The sequence below is a fragment of the Trichechus manatus genome, unplaced genomic scaffold (genome assembly GCF_000243295.1).
Source record: "Trichechus manatus latirostris isolate Lorelei unplaced genomic scaffold, TriManLat1.0 scaffold00033, whole genome shotgun sequence".
NCBI classification, from domain to species: domain Eukaryota; kingdom Metazoa; phylum Chordata; class Mammalia; order Sirenia; family Trichechidae; genus Trichechus; species Trichechus manatus.
Genome location: NW_004443969.1, coordinates 19,464,636 through 19,483,796, shown reverse-complemented (window position 1 = coordinate 19,483,796; position 19,161 = coordinate 19,464,636). Strand labels below are relative to the sequence as shown.

General features: G+C 38.5%; 1 protein-coding gene across 9 annotated transcripts in view; it reads left to right on the top strand.

The window, feature by feature from the left end:
• The window catches only part of GTDC1 (glycosyltransferase like domain containing 1), a 428,626-nt gene that overhangs the window by 338,649 nt on the left and 70,816 nt on the right, over positions 1-19,161 (top strand). For 8 of the 9 annotated variants that reach the window (XM_023730213.1, XM_023730214.1, XM_023730212.1 and 5 more), the window contains one exon: positions 17,890-18,252. In XM_023730213.1, coding sequence (XP_023585981.1) covers positions 17,890-18,252 — 363 coding nt within the window. Of the gene's footprint in view, positions 1-17,371; positions 17,554-17,889; positions 18,253-19,161 lie in introns of those variants that run through there. The other variant, XM_023730219.1, reaches the window with a different exon arrangement.

The following is a 19,161-nucleotide window of genomic DNA, read 5'->3' as shown; positions in this document are numbered from 1 at the left end:
AACTTGCCATCTTCCTTGCCTCTCCACAAAACTTTCTCCTCTGACGTTTTCTATCCAGCATCTAATGAAGTTTAGCAAGTCAGAAACGGGTTCTAACATCTTACTGTGGAATTAGAACCCCAAGAACTTCAAATGCTAGGACTTCTTGATAGAGAAAATAAAGTAGGTTTTCACAACAATTAATAGCATAAAAAATGAATCAAACACATGAAATATAAACAAGAGACTATAAAAATTAATACAAAAATTTCAAAGGACTATTTAGACTTTTTATGCATTAAAATTAACTCAGTGGATAGGTTAAGCATTAGACGTGTGAAGAGAATATTAGTGAACTAGAAGCTAGATCTTAAGAAATCAAAGAATATAGCAAAGATGGAAGGGGATGTTGGAAATAGGAAATCAATGTTAAGAATTTTAAGATAAGAAGCCAGTATCTGTCCAGTAGGCATACCAGAAGGAAAGATTAAAGAAAATGTGAGAAGTAATATTCAAAGAGATTCAGCAAAAATTTCCAGAAATTATGAAAATTATGAATTCTAATACATGTATTTACTTTTCAAAGTCAGAGAGTACAAAAAGCTTCTAATAAAAAGAAAAATTTCCTTCCTCGATCCTTCCTAATCCCAATCCAGCCTCTGACAAAAACTTTAGTTGTTTCTTATCTCAATATTTCTTGATTTTTTTTTTTTTTTTTTAATATGAGATATCTATTGACTTCTTACCACTGGAAATGATTTAGTTAGCTCTCTTAACAGTATGGACATGTACATGCGTACACACACATGCACACACACTTTTCCTCACCCTGTCCTTCCAACATGGCTACATCTCATATTGGTTAAATAAATAATCTGTGTTTACAGCATTATGACTATGTAAAAAAAGTGTTCACTGTTGAGCCTCCTTGTGTTCTATGATTCAGTTTCCTTTCCTAAAAAAACTCTTCATTTTTTTCCTAGAGATAATTATTGCTTCAGCTTTTTTCACTTGTTTAGGTTCCGTGTCACTATCAAAAATTCATTCCCAAACTCTGTCAATATCACTAATTCATCTTCTCAGTATGGTCAGCCACATCTGGAAACCTATCATTTATGTTTTCTTTTTAGACTTCTCAATCCTGGAGACCTTGATTTTCTTGCCCCTGTCCATTCTGGTTGCTTTCTGGGCCCTTGGGTCAACTATTTCCTGCATCCCAGGTGTTCCTCTTTCTTAGTTTATGTCCTCATTTAGTGGAGCACATCCTCTAGTACCTCCTGGAGAAAAGGGTGCATGGAAGCTAAAATTTCTTAAGACCTTGAATGTCTGAAAATGCCTTTATCCTACTTCACATTTGATTGATATTTGGTTGGTTATCGAACTCTCATTGAAAATCATTTCCCTCAGAAGTTTGAGGTCCTCTTTCATTGTTTTCTAGTTTTTCAGCTTCCTGTTGAGAAGTCTGATTCATCTTATTTTTGATCCCTTGAATGTGATTTCCCCTGTTCCCTCTCCTAAAATATATTTGGATCTTCTTTTTTACCTCTGGTGTTCTGAAATTCCATAATGACTCTCCTTGGGTTGCATTCTTGTTCATTTCTTGTGCTGGGCACTCGCTACTTTTAGTAGGAACAATTTTTTTAATAATTTTTCTTTAATTTTTTTCTCTATGATTTCTCAGTATTCACTTTCTTCAACTCGTATTAGTAAAATTTGAACCTTAGATCCATCTAATTTTCTTATATCTTCTCTTGTTTTCCTCCTCTTTTTTGTTTTTATTTGTCTTGCTTTATGTTCTATATTCTAAAAGATCTTCTCAACTTTATCCTCCAACCCTTCGATGGATTTTTTTTTTTTTCCAGTTTTTGTATTTTTAATTGCAAGCACACTTTCTATCTTGTTTTTCCTCCTTGGGATGTAAAATCTTTTTTTTTTTTAAATCATTAAGGATATTTCTTATAGGATTTTAAAGAAGTTTTTTCTGCTTCCCACATTGTCCCAGTCTCTTCCAAGTTCCTTTTTTATTTCCTTGTCACCTCTATTTCATGCTCAGAGTTTCTCTGAAATGGTCAGTGGTCCCGGCTGTTCATTCCGGTTTAAGAATGCAACACTGGAAGATGATTAGAAATCTCTCTGTTCAGAGACGGGGCTTGTTGATTAGTGACCTTTCTCATAGGATGAACAAACGGATTCGGTTATGTTGTTGTGGCATCTCCCACATGTCAGTTTTGCCAGGTCTTTTCTATTAGATCAGTCCACTCAACCTCTGAACTGAAGACTCCTATAATCTCCTGATCAAGGAATATCCAGTTGTTTGGGAGCCAAATGGGGAAAGGGTGCTAGAGAGGCATCACCAATAAATGGGCATACTTTTACTTACCTTCCCTCACCCTTGTCTCGGCCATGCTTACTCTCTGTAGTTCTGTCCCTCCAGTTAAGAAGCTTCCTTTCTGCTGTTGAGGTGGGTAGAGGGGAGAGGAGACGGTAATTGCCTGCCTGCGTGGGCTTACTGCGGTTTTCAAGGGTTTGATTTCACTTTACATAAAATTCCTGCCAATTCTTCTGTTTTCAGTTCTGCACGACTACTCCACCTTCAGAGGCACCTGCTGTGTCCCATTCCTGAGCCTTTTGGAGTCTCTGTGGAGCAAATGAACTGCTTGCTCTTGGCTAACGTGATAAGCACACACACTTCTAGACGTGTTCTGCCGCCTCCTCTCTGCTCAGCACCGCGCATCCATCTGCTTTCCATGTTCTGAAATTTGGTTGACGTTTTTCTATTGTCATCTTTCCCAATTTTTCTTGGTCTATGCCTTTTAAAAATATTCTACTATCATTTTACAGGGGACTTTTAAGGTAGGGGGATTAAACACTGGTGCTCACTCTGCAGTGTTTTCCCTTACGTGTTCTTCACACTGCAGCCAGAATGTTTATTCAGACCCAGTCTGACCAGGTTACTCCCCTACTTAAAAACTCTCAAATGGCTACAAACCCCTTCACTTATATTTTCAGGGTAAAAGGGCCCCACCCCTGCTGATTTCTCGGACCCCATCATTTATTCCTCCCTCTCCCACCTTCACTCCGATCCCCACCCACTCGATGCTGTGGCCACGTTTGACTGAGTTTTATCCCTAACCATGTTCTCTCTTGTCTTGGGCCCTTGGCACGTGCTATTACTCTTAGCACAGCCCACCTTTCCCTCTCAGAGTTTCCCTCTCATCGTTAAGATTAAGCTGAAACACCACCTTCTGTCGAGAGCCTTACCTGGCACCAGCCTCCTCCCCGGAACTAGTTCTCGTAACACCCGGTTGTTCCCTGGTTGGAGCACCTCGCAGACTGTAACCCATGAGAGCATCTTTGTTATTTTGTCTGGCACATAGTAGGCACTCTAATTTTTGTTGAATGGTGCATGAATATTTTGTCTCTGAACCTTTTTTATTCTTTATTTTCACTCAGTATTTAAGACCTCTCTTTACGTTCAGGCCTTGCTTATTTTGTCGTAATAGCCCAGGATGTCAGACATTTCACGTTTACCCATTTGTTATATTTTTACTCCTCCTTTTCCAAACCTGCAAATATTAGAAAGTATAGAATACTTGAAGTAAGTAGCAGTCTTTGTACACTCCCTGTGTATCCTGAAAGGGTTTATTTCAAATGTAAAACTAACAAAACTGTATCTTCTAATATTAATTATGAATTAAGTCCCTTTCTGTGGTTTAAAATTAGACAGCAATATAATCAGAACTTGAAGTAAATCAATACTTAGTGTGGTAACATTTAATGTGGGAGCGAGGAAAAAAAAGAGTTGTGCTGGAAGTTAGATTTGCTGGTAATTTTGATTTATTCAGGTTGTGGGTAGGCAAATGAAAAAGAAAAAAAAAAGGACCAGATTTTTGATGCCCATCTGTTCATGCTTCAGAGACCTGGAAACTGATGTTTTAAATTTCCTGGTTTTACTTTCCTGATTTATGCAGTTTTAAGAAGGGAGAAGACAGAGCCTCTCAGTTAGAAAAATGAAGAAATAAAAGTAAAGACACAGAAAATTGAAAGATAGGAAAAGTACTATAGGAAAGAAATAAGAGAAAAGGAGAAATACATTTGTTTGATATATGACATTGACCTTTTTCAATTAATGTACCTTTAGGCATGATTACAAATCTTTCATTAGTATACAAATTAAAAGAAGATAACATATTAAAAATGTCTGCCTTCATTGGATGGCTAACATGTGACTTGTAACAGGTGACAAAAAAAAAAGAAGTACATCTTCAGGAAGGCATGGGTCTCTGGTTTACACAGTAGGCTTAACTATGAAAGGTCCAATGGAGTCAAGAGACCAGAGCTTTTAGAATATTGAGGATCTATTTAGTAACATTGACAACATAATGATGATGATCTTCATGACTATTATCAATGATAAAAAATAATCTTATTTACTAAGATTTTAGAATGTGCGAAGCAAGTTGGAAAACATAGTTCTACAAGGCAGCATTATTATAATCCCCATTTTACAGATGAGGAAACTGATACTTAGCGAAAAAACTCTTTTCCCAGCTCAGCTACTAAGTGACAGAGCCCTGGATTTGAAACCAAACAAATGCCTAGAGCTCTGCTTGACCCAGTATGCTATTTTGACTCTTAATAATAATTGTGAGATAGCCATTAGATTTGATTTGTTATTTGATCTTTACACTTCTGTAAGAAGTCTAGGACTGGCCTCATTCTAATTGAGCAGATGAGGAAACTGAGGTGTTTAGAGAGATTAAATGACTTTATTCACAACCAAACCAATTTTTAAGAACTGTTCTTTCCTGATACTTGATTGTCTATTCTTTTGAAAAAATTTTACTTAAAAAAAGTAACATTTTGTTTCAGAATAAAATTCACAAATATTTCCTCCTTTATTTTCCTCCAGATTCTCTTACTTTTAATAAACAGCTCTGTTCTTTTACCATATTCTCTTTTTGCCACTATCTGTCAACAAAGATATAGTACCTCCTATTCCTTTATTTTCCTAATATTTAGTTAAGGAATTTTCACCCATCATAATGTTGTTCTTTTCCCCTTTTTTCCACAAGAATATCCAGTAAAATCATGTCATGCTTCAAAGGAGACTGTCAATTGGAAACACTGTCCTAGAGGAATTTTTATTTTTGTTTGGAAAGAAGAATGTGATCCTTGCTTCACTACCACCACATTTTCCCATCCTGCTTTCAACCTCTAAATAATGGCTTTTTAAAAAATCATGGAATGGAACACATGATTAGAGATCATTTTTAGAGTTTCCTTCAATGTTTTATCAGTGCTATGAGAGACACAATAGTCCCAGGAGTAGCGAGACCATTTACTTGCTAACAAAGCAGGTCCAGCAACTTGCTAAGTATATCTAAATGAGAAATAGACACTTCCCTCTGCTTGTAAGGAACTACTTCAGATCCACATTTGGGGACTTTTTCTTTTAGTATGCATTCATTAAGTTAAGTGAAATAAATGATGTATTTGAAATTTTGATTCTGTCTGAGTTATAAATAGAAAAAATAATGAGCAAATTATTACTAAGTTTTAGTAGACATTAGATTGTTTTAGTGATACAATCAGTGAACACTGTTTAGTTTAGAGACAATATGGGAAATTTAAAATTGGGATAACAGAGAGCCATCATTAAAGTAGTGAGTTTCTGTTTATAGTGAAGGAAAATTTAGCATCAATTAAGGGAAATGGTTGCACAACATGATTAATGTAGTTGATATTACCTGAAAAAGCTTGAATTGGCAAATGTTGTATTATATGTATTTATACCAAAAATAAAAAAAGCAATTGCTGCTGCCTGTGTACAGCCAAACACCACATGGGATTTGTATTTTTGATTCAGCAGTTTAGGGGTTATGGTTTTGTGGGACATTCCAGTCAATTAGCCTGATATAGATTTTAGTGCTTCTTTTCTACCTCCTACTTCCTGTGTATTGTCTGGGGTTTTAAAAGCTTGCTAGCAGCCATCCAAGGTGCAACAGGTGGTCTGTGTTCTCCTGGGGCAGCAGGGGGGGGGGTCAGGAGTTGGAGGAGGAAGTAGAATGTGTGTCTAATTGCCTCCATGAACAACTGCCTCCTTTTGCCATGAGACCAGAAGAACTGGCTGGTACCTGACTACCATTACTGAACGTTTTGGTCAGAGACTCTATAGAAGAATCCTGGTGACAGGTTTGGGGCGACGGGGTGGAATTGTGGAACAGAACTTCCAATTTTCATAGATTCGAGTCTTTCTGGAGCCATTGAGGCTAGATTACTCCCACCACCACCCCCAAAACTACTTCTCTCAGGATATCTTTAAACCTTAAGCTGAAACTATCCCCTGAAGTCATCTTTAAACCAAACAGTAGTTTAATTAGAAAAGAATGTCTGTCTTGAGCATTGAGTTCTTTTAAAGAATTATCCATATGGGAACAAATTGACAACAGCAACTCGAAAGGTTAAATGAGAAGCTTAGGTGAGTTTGTGTTAATGATGGTGAAACAATTCAGAAAAGAGTATCGAAAAAGGTGGCACAACTTGAAGAATGTAACCAATGCCACTGAATTGTACATGTAGAAATAGTTGAATTGGTTTTTGTTTTGTTGTGTATATCTTCACAAAAAATAAAATTGGGGGTGCTAAGAGACCAAAATAAGTATGTGTTACATGTGAAATGTCACTACATACATACTAAAAGTTTGATAAACACAGATGCAACCTCTTGCACGCAGAGGAGCTTAAATATTTATTGAATGAATATTTGTTGACCAGTTAAACACAACGACTCATTCAGTGACCATCTAGGGAGTATAGCATTATTGCAGATGGATGTTATGTGGAAGAGGAAGGGAATGGAAAATTGCCTTAAATTTACTCAGCTCCTGCTACACATCATGCTGGACACATATGTTCTCTGTTTTAATCCTCTCAAGAAATTTGCAAAAGAAGATATTATTTCATTTTACAGATTAAAAAAGTAAGGGCCAGAGAAATTAAGTGATTTGAATAAATCTTCAACTATAGGAAGTACTAATGCAGGAAGTGAAACTCCAGTCCGTGTAGCCTGGGTTCTCCATCCTTCAACATGCCCATTGCTTGGGTAGAGTAACTTGAGGTGCTGCACAAAGATTTCTCTCCACCTGCCTCCCAGAATAATCTTCCTCACAGACTTAATGTGGTGCCTGAAATTATCCCATAGTTCACTTGAATTAAGATATTACCTGTTTGGAAAGGTGTAACTCATTGAGCACAAAAAGTAATTAATGCTTGTGAGAATTTAAGATTAGTTTCCATCATGACCAACAAGGAAGAGCAGAGCATGTCAGGGCTGGATCCAAAGTAGAATTTGGAGCTTACTTCCAGGATAGGCTGTAAGGATTCCCATGATGGGCAGGGGGGACCTGGGCATTCAGAAAGTTATATAAGGACCATAGGGGATTGAACAGCAGTAGGTAGACTGCTTAAAGACGTAGGAAAATAAAGATTCCCTGTTTGCACTATAGCCTACGGCTTTGCCTAACTGTGTTGAATTACTACAGTAAACCTTGTGTAAACTAGAGGGCTTTGTTGTTGTTCTTAGAGATTTCTTTTTTGGGGGGAGGTGGGATCGTGAGAAGTGAGTATACATATGTTAGCAAGGATGGCTCTGGATTTTATAAACATTTGTTCTGGCAACATGTAAGGTAGCTTGTTTTACTCTCATACATTCATAAGGACCTTAAATTTTCTGTTTGGGAGGAAAATATCGTAAAGGGATTTTACACAGTTGAATAAGACAAACTGCTCATGCTAGTAGGTTAAATTAGCAATGTATACAATCCAGAACACTTTGAAATTCAGAGAGAATGGAGAAATACTAATCACATTGACTGTGTTGCCAGAAGAGGCCATGTAAGCAAATGGTATATATGAGGTATATGGAAATTGTTATATTTTTAGAAATGCCTCTTAGAACGGGTGGTGGGAAATAAAATTAAGGAATAGGTTCATGGGCTCAGGACCACCTTTTCCTTATGACACCTCATATATCCCAGCTATATAAAGACATCAGGAAATGGTGAACTTTTAAAAGCCAGGAAAGGAAACTGAAGCTTTTGACAGTTTTCAATAGAAGATGATGTTCCCTCATCAAGTGTCTCATCACTGGGACCAGACATGGCTATCAAGTCCAGCCCAGTAACCACAAGTTTTCTTCAGCTGCACCATTCTCAGGCTACCATGGAGGCTTTGCTCATTAATTTTAATTGCAGCTAGTTTCTATGCACCCTGTTTTCCTATCCTGTCACGTAACATGTTCTTCCTAGTCCAAGCAAGACACCCTTCACCCAGTATCCTTTCACAGACTGATGTCAGTATTTCATGTTGGCCTCGAAAGTGTGCACCATGGGAGTTGAAATTTGTTTCAGGCACCAAACATGGACTATTCAGAGGACGTGGCCTAACCAGCCAAGGTGGTGTTGGATGGCTGTTCCCACAGAGCGCTTGTGCGTTGGGCATGTGCATTGTGATTGGCCCATCTGTGACTCTGGTTTATTCAAATAATGTTCTGCCAGAAGTTTCTTATTGAAACAGCCTTCGTAGAGATGTGCTATCTATTTTATGAATATTAGCCTTTAGCCATTACCAGTAAAGAAGAGCATGCAGCCAGCCTACAACCAACCAAGCATAAGTCTGTCTTTCTGTTTTATGTTGTAGTCTCCAAACACCCAGTGTTAATTATGATGGATTTCCTTGCTTGTGATTGCTTTATTTAGTAAAGATAGTGTGGCAGGAGGTATTTGGGGGCGGGGGGGGAGGGAATGGTGTGTGCACACACGCATGAGCACGTTATATCAGGATTTTTACTTTTATACTTTATAAGTTTATATAAGTCTGCTCACCATATAAGTGATACATGGGGCACACGTGGGTTAGCATGATTTTTTAATTATCTTTGATATTTGCTTATGTGGCTGAATTCTAAAAATGTTAATTTTGTAATTAATTTGCAACACATTGTTTGGTAACAGTAAATAGTTTTGTTGTAAATCACCCAAGGACTTAGATCACTGAACTGCCTAAATGTGTCTTCCCAGTTGGCTTTGGAGAAGTTATTTATCTTTGATTCCTATTTCCTTTCTCTTCAATTGTCTTCAGTTCGGTTTCTATCCAGGAATCTACAGAAATTGCTTTGATAAAATCAGTTGATATTTTTTTCTGCTGTCATCCATATTAGCTTTGAACCGTATCTTTTTCTGTCACTTTTCCACAGATTCTCCTGATTTCTTTTAAGCTTCCTTTGGTCTATGATTATGTCACCTTCCTGCAGGGCTTTGGGCTTGGGTTGCATCATTTTCTGATGTGAGTGTGTATTCCCGTCTCTTCTGTCTTCCCTACTATATAAAAAATGCCACCCATGCTTTCCAGACTCTGGCTGTGAGCTTCCTAGGGTCTTAAGCAGTGTTTGCCAGAGTATCTTCTGTGGAACATTAATTCTTAAGGTGCCTCTTGGGGGAGGGGGGAGGGAGAGGTTCCTGGTTCTATTAAGTGTTAAGTTTGGGAAATAATAAACACAACATCCCCATCATATTAGAAGTGCTCAATAAATGTTTATTGAGTGAACAAGGAATGAATGAATTAACATATTTATAGTACACACCAGCATGTGCTTTGAAAAGTCCTGTAGTGAAAAGACATTTAACTTTGTTTAATCCAGCATTTCCCAAGCTTATCTTCCCACAAAACCATTTCTATCTTCACTGGCCTAAATTTCGAATTATCTTTGATAAGTTTTTCTCTTTCCCCCTCCTTTTCTCCCTCCTCCTCCTTCATCAACCACTGTTCACATCATATTTTTCACCTGCTGTCTTCCAAATCTATTTTGAGAAGCAGCACTATCGCTAATCTCTGCCATGTGGACTCTCACCCATGTGCATTTATTTAGTCATTTATTTCTGAGAATCTACAGGTTGAATGGAGCCCATGAGTGACACAAATGGTTAGGTGCTCGACTACTAATTGAAAGGTTGGTGGTTCAAACCCAAACCCAGAGGCACATCGAAGAAAGGCCTGGCTGTCTGCTTCTGAAAGATCACAGCCTTGAAAACCCTACGGAGCGCAGTTCTACTTTGCAACACGTGGGGTTGCCATGAGTTGGAATCAACTCAACAGCAACTGGTTTTTTTAGTTATAGGTTGAATACTACTATAGTGAGCATTTTTTATGACAATATCTCAAAAAAGGCAATTGTCAGTAGTGTATTCCACCATGATATGCATTTCAGCCATGACATTCTCTTCAACAATACATGAATCAACGTGAACATCCTAAGTTTTCTTGACTGGCCTTCCTCTTGACTGCCTCTGTTAGTCAACTATTTACTTACTCTAGCCTCTTAGCAAAAATAAGCTAAGGTGCCTAGAGCATTTCCTTTTCTTACCACCAATCTTAGCATCATTGAATACTCATCTCAAATCCCCTTTTTACATAACTGATCTTAGTAAGGAAACCCTGATGGCGTAGTGGTTATGAGTTCAGCTGCTAACCAAAAAGTCGGCAGTTGGAATCCACCAGGCGCTCCTTGGAAACCCTATGGGGCAGTTCAACTCTGCCCTGTAGGGTCGCTATGAGTTGGAATCGACTCCACGACATTGGGTTTGGTTTTGGGTGGATCTTAGTAAGGTGGTGTTTGGCCGTTCTTAAATGTCCATCTCTACACTTGTGTTTGTATGTAGGGAGGGAGTGAGAAGTATGTAAATTTAGGTCTAAACAGTCCTTGTTCCAGCTGTGGTCTTTAAACTTTGCCCAACAGAGTCCTAGGTTTTTGTGGTAGTGCTTATGACACCATATTGGGGGACAGAGATGAAGAGGGAGTGCAGTTGGAAAGGAGAGGCTACAAGAGGGAAGCTCTGCTTCTGTCTCCTTCACACATTGGCTGTTGGTTGGAGAAAGATATTTGGAGCTGGGGTAAGTGCTGTGACTAATGACACTTTGGAAACCATTACTGGTTTACTGATTGGCAATCAGTTTTTTTTAAAGTAGAAAAAAGTCCAGATAGAGCTTCTGAAAGATTGGGAGGCAGGGAGAGACATTCTATGCAGTAAGGTGGGCAGTAACAATTCCTTAAAAAAAAAATGGGGGAATTATTAAATGTCATACATGACACATGCGCTACAGGGCAGCTCACTGTTTTTCTTCTGACTTTTTCACTCCCTACCTAAGGACTTTTTGTCTTCTCAGTGGCACCTCTACCAGAGTTGAAGCTGGGGAAAAGAAAGGAAGTGTTCAGACATGTGCCTATTTAAATAGTCACTTCATTGAGTTAATGCCAGGACAGCACAAGCCTTTTATCTGGTTCTATAGAAAAGCCAGTTTTCACTCCGTCAGTAAAGTATTATTTTCTTTTTTAGTCTAGAACAGTTTATTGCCAGGCTTCTCTTAACTATACATTACGAATGGAGTCTGATTAACAAAGTTCTGGATGGGTTAATTAGTGTGGTGACTATTATTATACCAGCTGCTTGTTAGTATTATGCCTGTTTGATCTTAGTATTGATGTGAAGTAATTGACCATAGAGTTACATTTAGAAAAGCTGGAATAAAGTTTTTTGATTTCTATTATGGCAATAAATTGTTTATATTAGACATGTCTATGAAAATATGAGTTTCCTTGTACAGAGAATCAGAATAGACTGTGTGGGATGGTACATGAGGATTGTTTTGTTTTGTTTAGAAATATTAATATATTTGCCCAGCCTGCTTCAGAACCAGCCTCTGTTGAAACAAAGTAGTAAAAAATTATTTCAGCTTCTACCTTCGTTACTGTGGCATGAGGACTAAAGTGTTTTTAACTTCCCCTGGCCAAAGGAGATAAGTCCTTTTAGAGTCAATTAATTGTCTAAATAACTTCTTTTGGAGACATTCCCTTTAATAAACAGACTATTAAAGAAAAATATTTTAAAAATGTATTGTAAACAAGGAAGACATAGCATGTAACCACCTTCTGTCAAGTACTGGATTGTTATTTATATTATTTATTGGTATTTTGTCTGGTTCTATTATTAAGTTTCCCTAGCTATAGAATTTCCCTAGGGAATTTATTCCATGAGCTAATAAATTACACCGTCAGGGAGTTTTTCTTGAAATTCAGCTTAAATTTTCTCATTCTTAATTTCATCTCATTACTCCTAGTTATACCCCCTTGTACCAGGCTAAATAATTACTCTCTTTCCTCGGAGACTCCTATTGCGTACTCTTCTAGTTGTCACTTAACCAGGCTATTCATATTTAGCTCCTTTAATCTGTCCTCATAAATCAATTCTTCCATTGCCTTAATGATTATTATTGCTCTTCTAAGAACTCTCTAATTTTCAAACATATACAGTTCTCAGATGCCCCCAGATGAAATCAGCATTCACACAAGTATTCTATCCTGACAGACTTAGTAGCTGCCTTCTCTGTACAACAGGATCCTTAAGGAAGTGGCATCAGTCAGCTGGGTCCAATCAGCCCATGCTCATCATGTCAAACTCAGGCCAGTCTAAATAGAGTTTTCCATGTGACTTACTAGCATGCAAAGTTTATTTTATTTTATTATTTTAATTCCATGATATTTGTAAGCTGACTTTTTTGGTTACTGTCCATATTTACATTCTTCATATTTTTATGTTCTTTTTTCACCACCGCCTATCAAGTCAGTCATCCACAACCTGTACTAACGTGGGATTCTCCTCATCCTTGAGAACATTTCGGAAACGTGTTGAATAAAAGCAGGCCTGGCACCATGCCCACAGCTAAATTCCTTGTCAGTTACCAATTCCCGTTGTTTACAACCCTTTCACCAATCTCCTGTTCTTTTAATTTGCGATTTTGCTCACATGCTGGCCAATATAAATGGATTTTATGAGTAAGATGGGTCATGGTACTGTTTTCTGAAGTAAAGATATGTCGTTTCAGTGCCCATTGATTTTTTTTTTTATTGTGAAGCCTCCGTGCAGCAAGTTTGTAATTCTGTTTAAATCCTTTTTAAGCTTGCCTGGCATTCTTTATCTGACATAAACAAATAGGTTACTTCGCCTGCTTTATTGTTGTTTTCCTGCTTCATTGTTGTTTTCCAGATATGTACAGATGTTCCTTCTCTTACCATTTGTTCTGTTTGTTTAGGAGAAGTTGAAGATACTGTCATAGTCAGTTTTTTTTTTTTTTACCTTTTGTGGCGATCAGTGGGACCATTTCTTGTTATTTTTTAACTGAAAGATTGCCTCCGTATTTTGAATTTGTTTCAGGAAGAAAGTTGGTTAGTTTCTGTAATAACTTTGCATCTGTGAGATCTGAAACAATAAGCTATATATGCCCAGTTTTCTTTTCATTTTAAATGAAGAGTGAATTATTTTATTTATATATACTTAATGGTTTGGCATCATGTTTTATGTTTTATCTGTGTGTATCTATCTGTCTGTCTGTCTGTGTATCTATCTATATATCATCTATTTGTTAAGGAGACCTTGGATGGTGCAGATGGTTAAGCATTTAACTACTAGTTGAAAGATTGGTGGTTCGAATCCACCCAGAGGCATCTCAGGAGACAGACCTGTCGGTCTGCTTCCAAAAGGTCACAGCCTTGAAAACCGTATAGAACACAGTTCTACTCTGCACACATGGGGTCAACCATAGCTAACAACAACAGCATTCATTACTTGAGGGGGTTCTTATATATATCCGGGTGATTTTTCTCAAGGTATATGAAATCAAAATAGATATTTAAAGGAATTTATGAAACAAGCACAGAAGCCCCCCACATAAGCTCTCTGATTCTGGACTGGATACAGCATTCTACAGTACTGCAGGCAAAGATCTTGTTTGCAGCTCATGGTCGAATCCCCACTGTTCCTTAGTGTTTCTCATTAGTCCTTGCTTTTAGATCTAGTTAGCACACTCTCCCTGTCTTCACGGTGACCATTCTGATCCCTCTGCTCACTTCTTAAACTGCGTCTCCACCTGTACTCACCTTGCTTGAAACAGATGACCTGGCCTAATGCTTTTAGTGACACAACTCAGATTCCACACCTGCCTCCTAAGACTGTTTTTTCAGTTTGAGTTCTCTCTCCTTCCCTGAGCTTTGCAAGAAAGCTAAGGTTATTCTCTTTTACAAGGCCTTATTTCCCCCCATGCCAAGAATCCTGCCATTATCACCCATGTCATATTGTTCTTCTAGTTTCATCTTGAAGATGTTTCTTCAGGATCCTGCTCCCTTCCCCAGCAAGTCCCCCCAAGTGTTCATTGTGTCACTTGCTCAATTAAAAAAAAAATCCAACCTTGCATTTCCAATGCTGTTCCTCTCCAGCTCTCTCTCTCTCTCTCTCACACACACACATACACACACACACCCCGTAACCTCCTGTAATCTGGTTTCTTTCAGCACCACTCCACAAAACCAAAAAGCCATTGCTCTCAGAGAGTCGATTCCAACTCATAGCGACTCTACAGGACAGAGTAGAACTGCCCCATAGGGTTTCCAAGGAGTGCCTGGTAGATTCAAACTGCTCACCTTTTGGTTAGCAGCCGTAGCTCTTAACCACTACACCACCAGGGTAAAAGGAACTGCCTTTTAGGAGTAGCCAGTGACCTAGTACCAGGGCTTTGCACCAGTTTGTTCTGGTTCAAACCGCTGCTGAGAATTTACATTCTAACAAGGTGATGTTAATGCTGCTGCTTACAGACCAGTTCTGAGAACCACTAGGAGAGCAGTGATTCTCAATATTTATTATACATAAGAATCACCTGGGGATCTTGTTGAAATGTAGATTCTGATTCAGTATGAATGAAATGGAAATGCAAATTCTCAGCAGGGCATCGAACCAGAATAAACTGGCTAAAAGCCCTGTCTACTCCATGACAAAACCAAAAATTTCTTGTTTCTAGTGCTGCTCCGCCTCTGTAGTATTTTACACCCTTTTCACACATTCTTTTTGGGCTCTTGGTTCATGATGATAGTGTGATGTTACTCTCTCAGGTTCTGTTTTTACTCCTCCACATGTTCCTTATTATTATTCTTCCATTGCCTACCTCTTGAAATGCACATATTCTCCATTTTTTTCACTTACTTCACCATCTAAGGGAGGGAGCCAAGTATCTGGATAGGCCTCAGGGACTCTGAGAAAGCCCTCAGTGGTCTGGCTTCAGTCTACCTCTCCAGACCTCAGGTCCCAGGACCTACATCCCAGCCTCTTTGAGTTGCAGGTTATTCCATGAAGTCTCCGTGTTCTTTCACATACCTTTCCCTTTGATCACACGGTTCTCTCAGTTCAGAACTTCCCCCTCTCTGCCCTTCAAAAACCTTCAAATAAAACCCTCTTTAAGCCTTTACTAATCCTCGAGTCAGAAGTTATCTGTTATTCGCCTCAGTTTCAGTAGTTGGAATGTCCAGTCTTTATATAGCATGTACCAGTGAAGATTAGTTGGCTATTCACATGTCTGTCTCCCACTCTGTTCCTAGCACTAATGGTTTGCCTCCCCAGTAGATGGTGGGCTCCTTGAGGACATATCCTCTGTTTGGTATGCATGACTCAGAGGTTTTAGGCTATACTAGGAATTTTATTTTTCAGATTGTATTTTATTTAGCTGTTTCTATCAATAAGTGACAGATATTGAACTCTGTATGATAAAACATGAGAAGAGGGGAGAAATGATACATGAAGAAGACATAAAAATAAACTTCTAGAAACTTTAACCATCAATGGATGAATGGATAAACAAATGTTAGTACATATATACAATGGAATACTACTCAATGATAAAAAATGATGAGTCCATGAAACATCTCACAACATGGATGAATTTCGAGGACATTATACTGAGTGAAATAAGTCAGTCACAAAAGGACAAATATTGTTGAGACCATTATTATAAAAAAATCAAGAAAAGGTTTTTACACAGAAAGAAACATTCTTCGATGGTACCAGGGATGGTACGGGGAAGGGAGGGAAAATCACTAACTAGATAGTAGACACGTGTTAATTTTGGTAAAAGGTAATGCAATATGAGGAAAGCCAGCACAACGTGACCAAGGCAAAGGAAGACACTGAGAGGTGCGCAAGAATACAGGGCAACTGTGGAAAATACTATAGCATATACAATCCTGCAACAACAGTAATAACAAACAATAATTTATGAATGGATACATTGGTAGGTATGTATGCTAGACAGGTGTGGGAGGTCGTATGGGAGTACACCTGCACGCATATATAGATGGAATTGAGGATGTTTCTACATATGTACTTATATGTGCTGCATGTATATTCAAACATACAGTAGAGCACATAGGAGGCACAGTTATGGAAACTTCTTAGACATAACCAAACACCTTGTGGTACTCAGATACTGGGATTAAGGGCTGAGGACCATAGTCTCAGGGGACATCTAGGTCAATTGGCATAACATAGTTCACAAAGATAATGTTCTTCATCCTACTGTGGTGAGTAGCATCTGGGATCTTAAAAGCTTGTGAGCTATCATCTAAAATACAACTATTAATCTCTTCCCATCTGAAGCAAAGGAGAGTGAAGAAAACCAAAGACTTAGGGAAGCAATTAGTCCAAAGGACTAATGGCCCACATGAACCACAGCCTTAACTAGCCACAGACCAGAAGAACTAGATGGTACCCGGCTACCACTACTGACCACTCTAACCAGGAGCACAATAGAAAGTCCCTTTTAAAGTAGGAGAAAAATGTAGAACAAAATTCAAATTCATAAAAAAAGACCAGACTTACTGGTCTGATAGAGGCTGGAGGAACCACCAAGACTATAGCCCTAAGACACCCTTCAAACTTGGAACTGAAAGCCACTCCCGGAGGTCACCTTTCAGCCAAATAATACACCAGAAAAAAAAAAAAAAATTGCCGTCGAGTAGATTCCGACTCATAGTGACCCTATAGGACAGAGTAAAACTGCCCCATAGGGTTTCCAAGGAGCGCCTGGTAGATCTGAACTGCCGACCTTTTGGTTAGCAATCGTAGCTCTTAACCACTATGCCACCAGAGTTTCCAAATAATAGGCCTATAAAGTAGACAGTAACACTCATGTGGAATGTGCTCCTTAGAACAATCAACTGTACAGGACCAGCAGGGCAACATTTGCCCAAAAGCAAAGATGAGAAGGCAGGAAGGGGCAGGGAAACTGGACAAGTGGAAATGGGGAACCAAGGGTGGAGATGGGGAGAATGCACAAGGGTGGAAGTGGGGAGAGTGCTGACACATTGGGGGGATTGCAACCAATGTCACGGAAAAATTTGTATATGAATTATCGAGTGGGAAACTAATTTACTATGTAAACTTTCACCTAAACCACAATAAAGTGTTCTCAAAAAAAGAAACTTTAACAAGGTCAGTTTAATTTAAAAAGTGTGTACAGGTGACCAGGAATATAGGCATTCTTGTGAGCAGAAATGGCTAATGTTGATCAAAGAAGTTTGGGACATTTTTGTAGGTTGATGAACAAGTGTGGCCTGAAAGTAAGCACTGGCAAAATGGAAATCCAGAAAGATGAATTAAGGAAGAATGATAAACAATGTCTCTAGTCCTATTTTTTATGGTATGTATTCCTTTGGCCAGAAATAACTGTTACAAAAAAGGAGGGGGCTGGATGGTGTGAGTCTCTAACTTCGTAAAGGTTTGTAGGGCCAGTACAGGTTTTATAGCCACAGAAACGCTTCGGAAACCATTCAAAGAGAGTCATGTCTAATTCCAAACTTTGGAACTTCCTCTAAATGGCTACTACTTTTTGTAATTTTTTCCTAGAATTTTTGTTATAGTATCTTCATTTCATTTGTTCTCAGTATTATGCATAATCATCATGTCTTACAGAAAAGTATAGGACAAATTTGAAACATTATTTTCAGTAAAAGTGTATTGCATTCTCTTGTAACAGATACATGCCCAAGCACAAAATAACCCATTTAAAGAAGATGCTCAGCCTTGAAAGGAATAACGGTGCTGCTCCATCCATGGCCCTTCCTTCCCAACAGGAGCAGAGAGGTTCTGAGAGTGTATTGAAGAATTTTACTGGAGAGTCTGGACTTTGTGGTGCAGTCTCTGGCCTTGGAACAATACAGCAAGAAAGCCTGGGTAGCTCATTAATGCAACTGTCAGACTTGAACCAGTCCAACTCATCAGATGATTCAAACTCTTATCAGGAGGAAAAGAAACAAAATCCAACTCTTAATCCCTCTGACACTTTGGGTGGAGTTGATGATCAGCAAAGACCATTACACATTGTCTGGCCTCACCGGTGGTAAGTTCAAGACATGCCAGTTTAGTAAGAGTTGTAGAACTGATGATAGAAAATATGTTCTGACGATTAACTTATTAATTTGTTGTCCCAATAGCTTTAGAATGGAGCCCTGGCAGCGCAGTAGTTAAAGCACTCGGCTGCTAACCAAAAAAAGGTCAGCGGTTCAGACCCACCAGCCACTTAATGGGAGAAAGATATGGCAGATTTACAGCCTTGGAAACCTTTTGGGGCCATTCTACCCTGTCTTGTGGGGTTGCTATGAGTTGGAATCGACTCTGGCAGTGGGTTTTTGGTTTGGTATGGCTTTAGAAAAAGATCATTTTAATGTGGCAGTACTACTAATGTGGTGCAAAGGTGATACTACCCAAAATCGTTATATTAATAGCTATGTGCTTAGATAAAATTTGAATTACAGGTAATTAGTTGCAGTAATTTGCTCAACTCACAGCAGAAGTTAGTCACTTCTAGGAAATCAAATCATGTTCCAAGAAGTTTCAAAGTATGAGAAAGAATGTTGTTTTGCTGTGTATATTCTCAAAAACAATACACAAAAATAAAAATAAATTATATTAAATAAATAAATTTAATTTAAAAAGTGTAAGGAAAAATTAATGAGATTCCATTATAAATATATATATACTATTATAGGAAACCCTGGTGGCGTAGTGGTTAGGAGCAATAGCTGCTAACCAAAAGATTGGCAATTAGAATCCACCAGGTGCTCCTTGGAAACTCTGTGGGGCAGTTCTACTCTGTCCTATCGGGTCGCTATGAGTCAGAATCAACTCGACGGCAACAGGTTTTTGGTTTATTGTATTATAGGAGCCCTGTTGGTATAGTGGTTAAGAGCTACAGCTGCTAACCGAAGGGTCAGCAGTTTGAATCCACCAGTCACTCCTTGGAAACCCT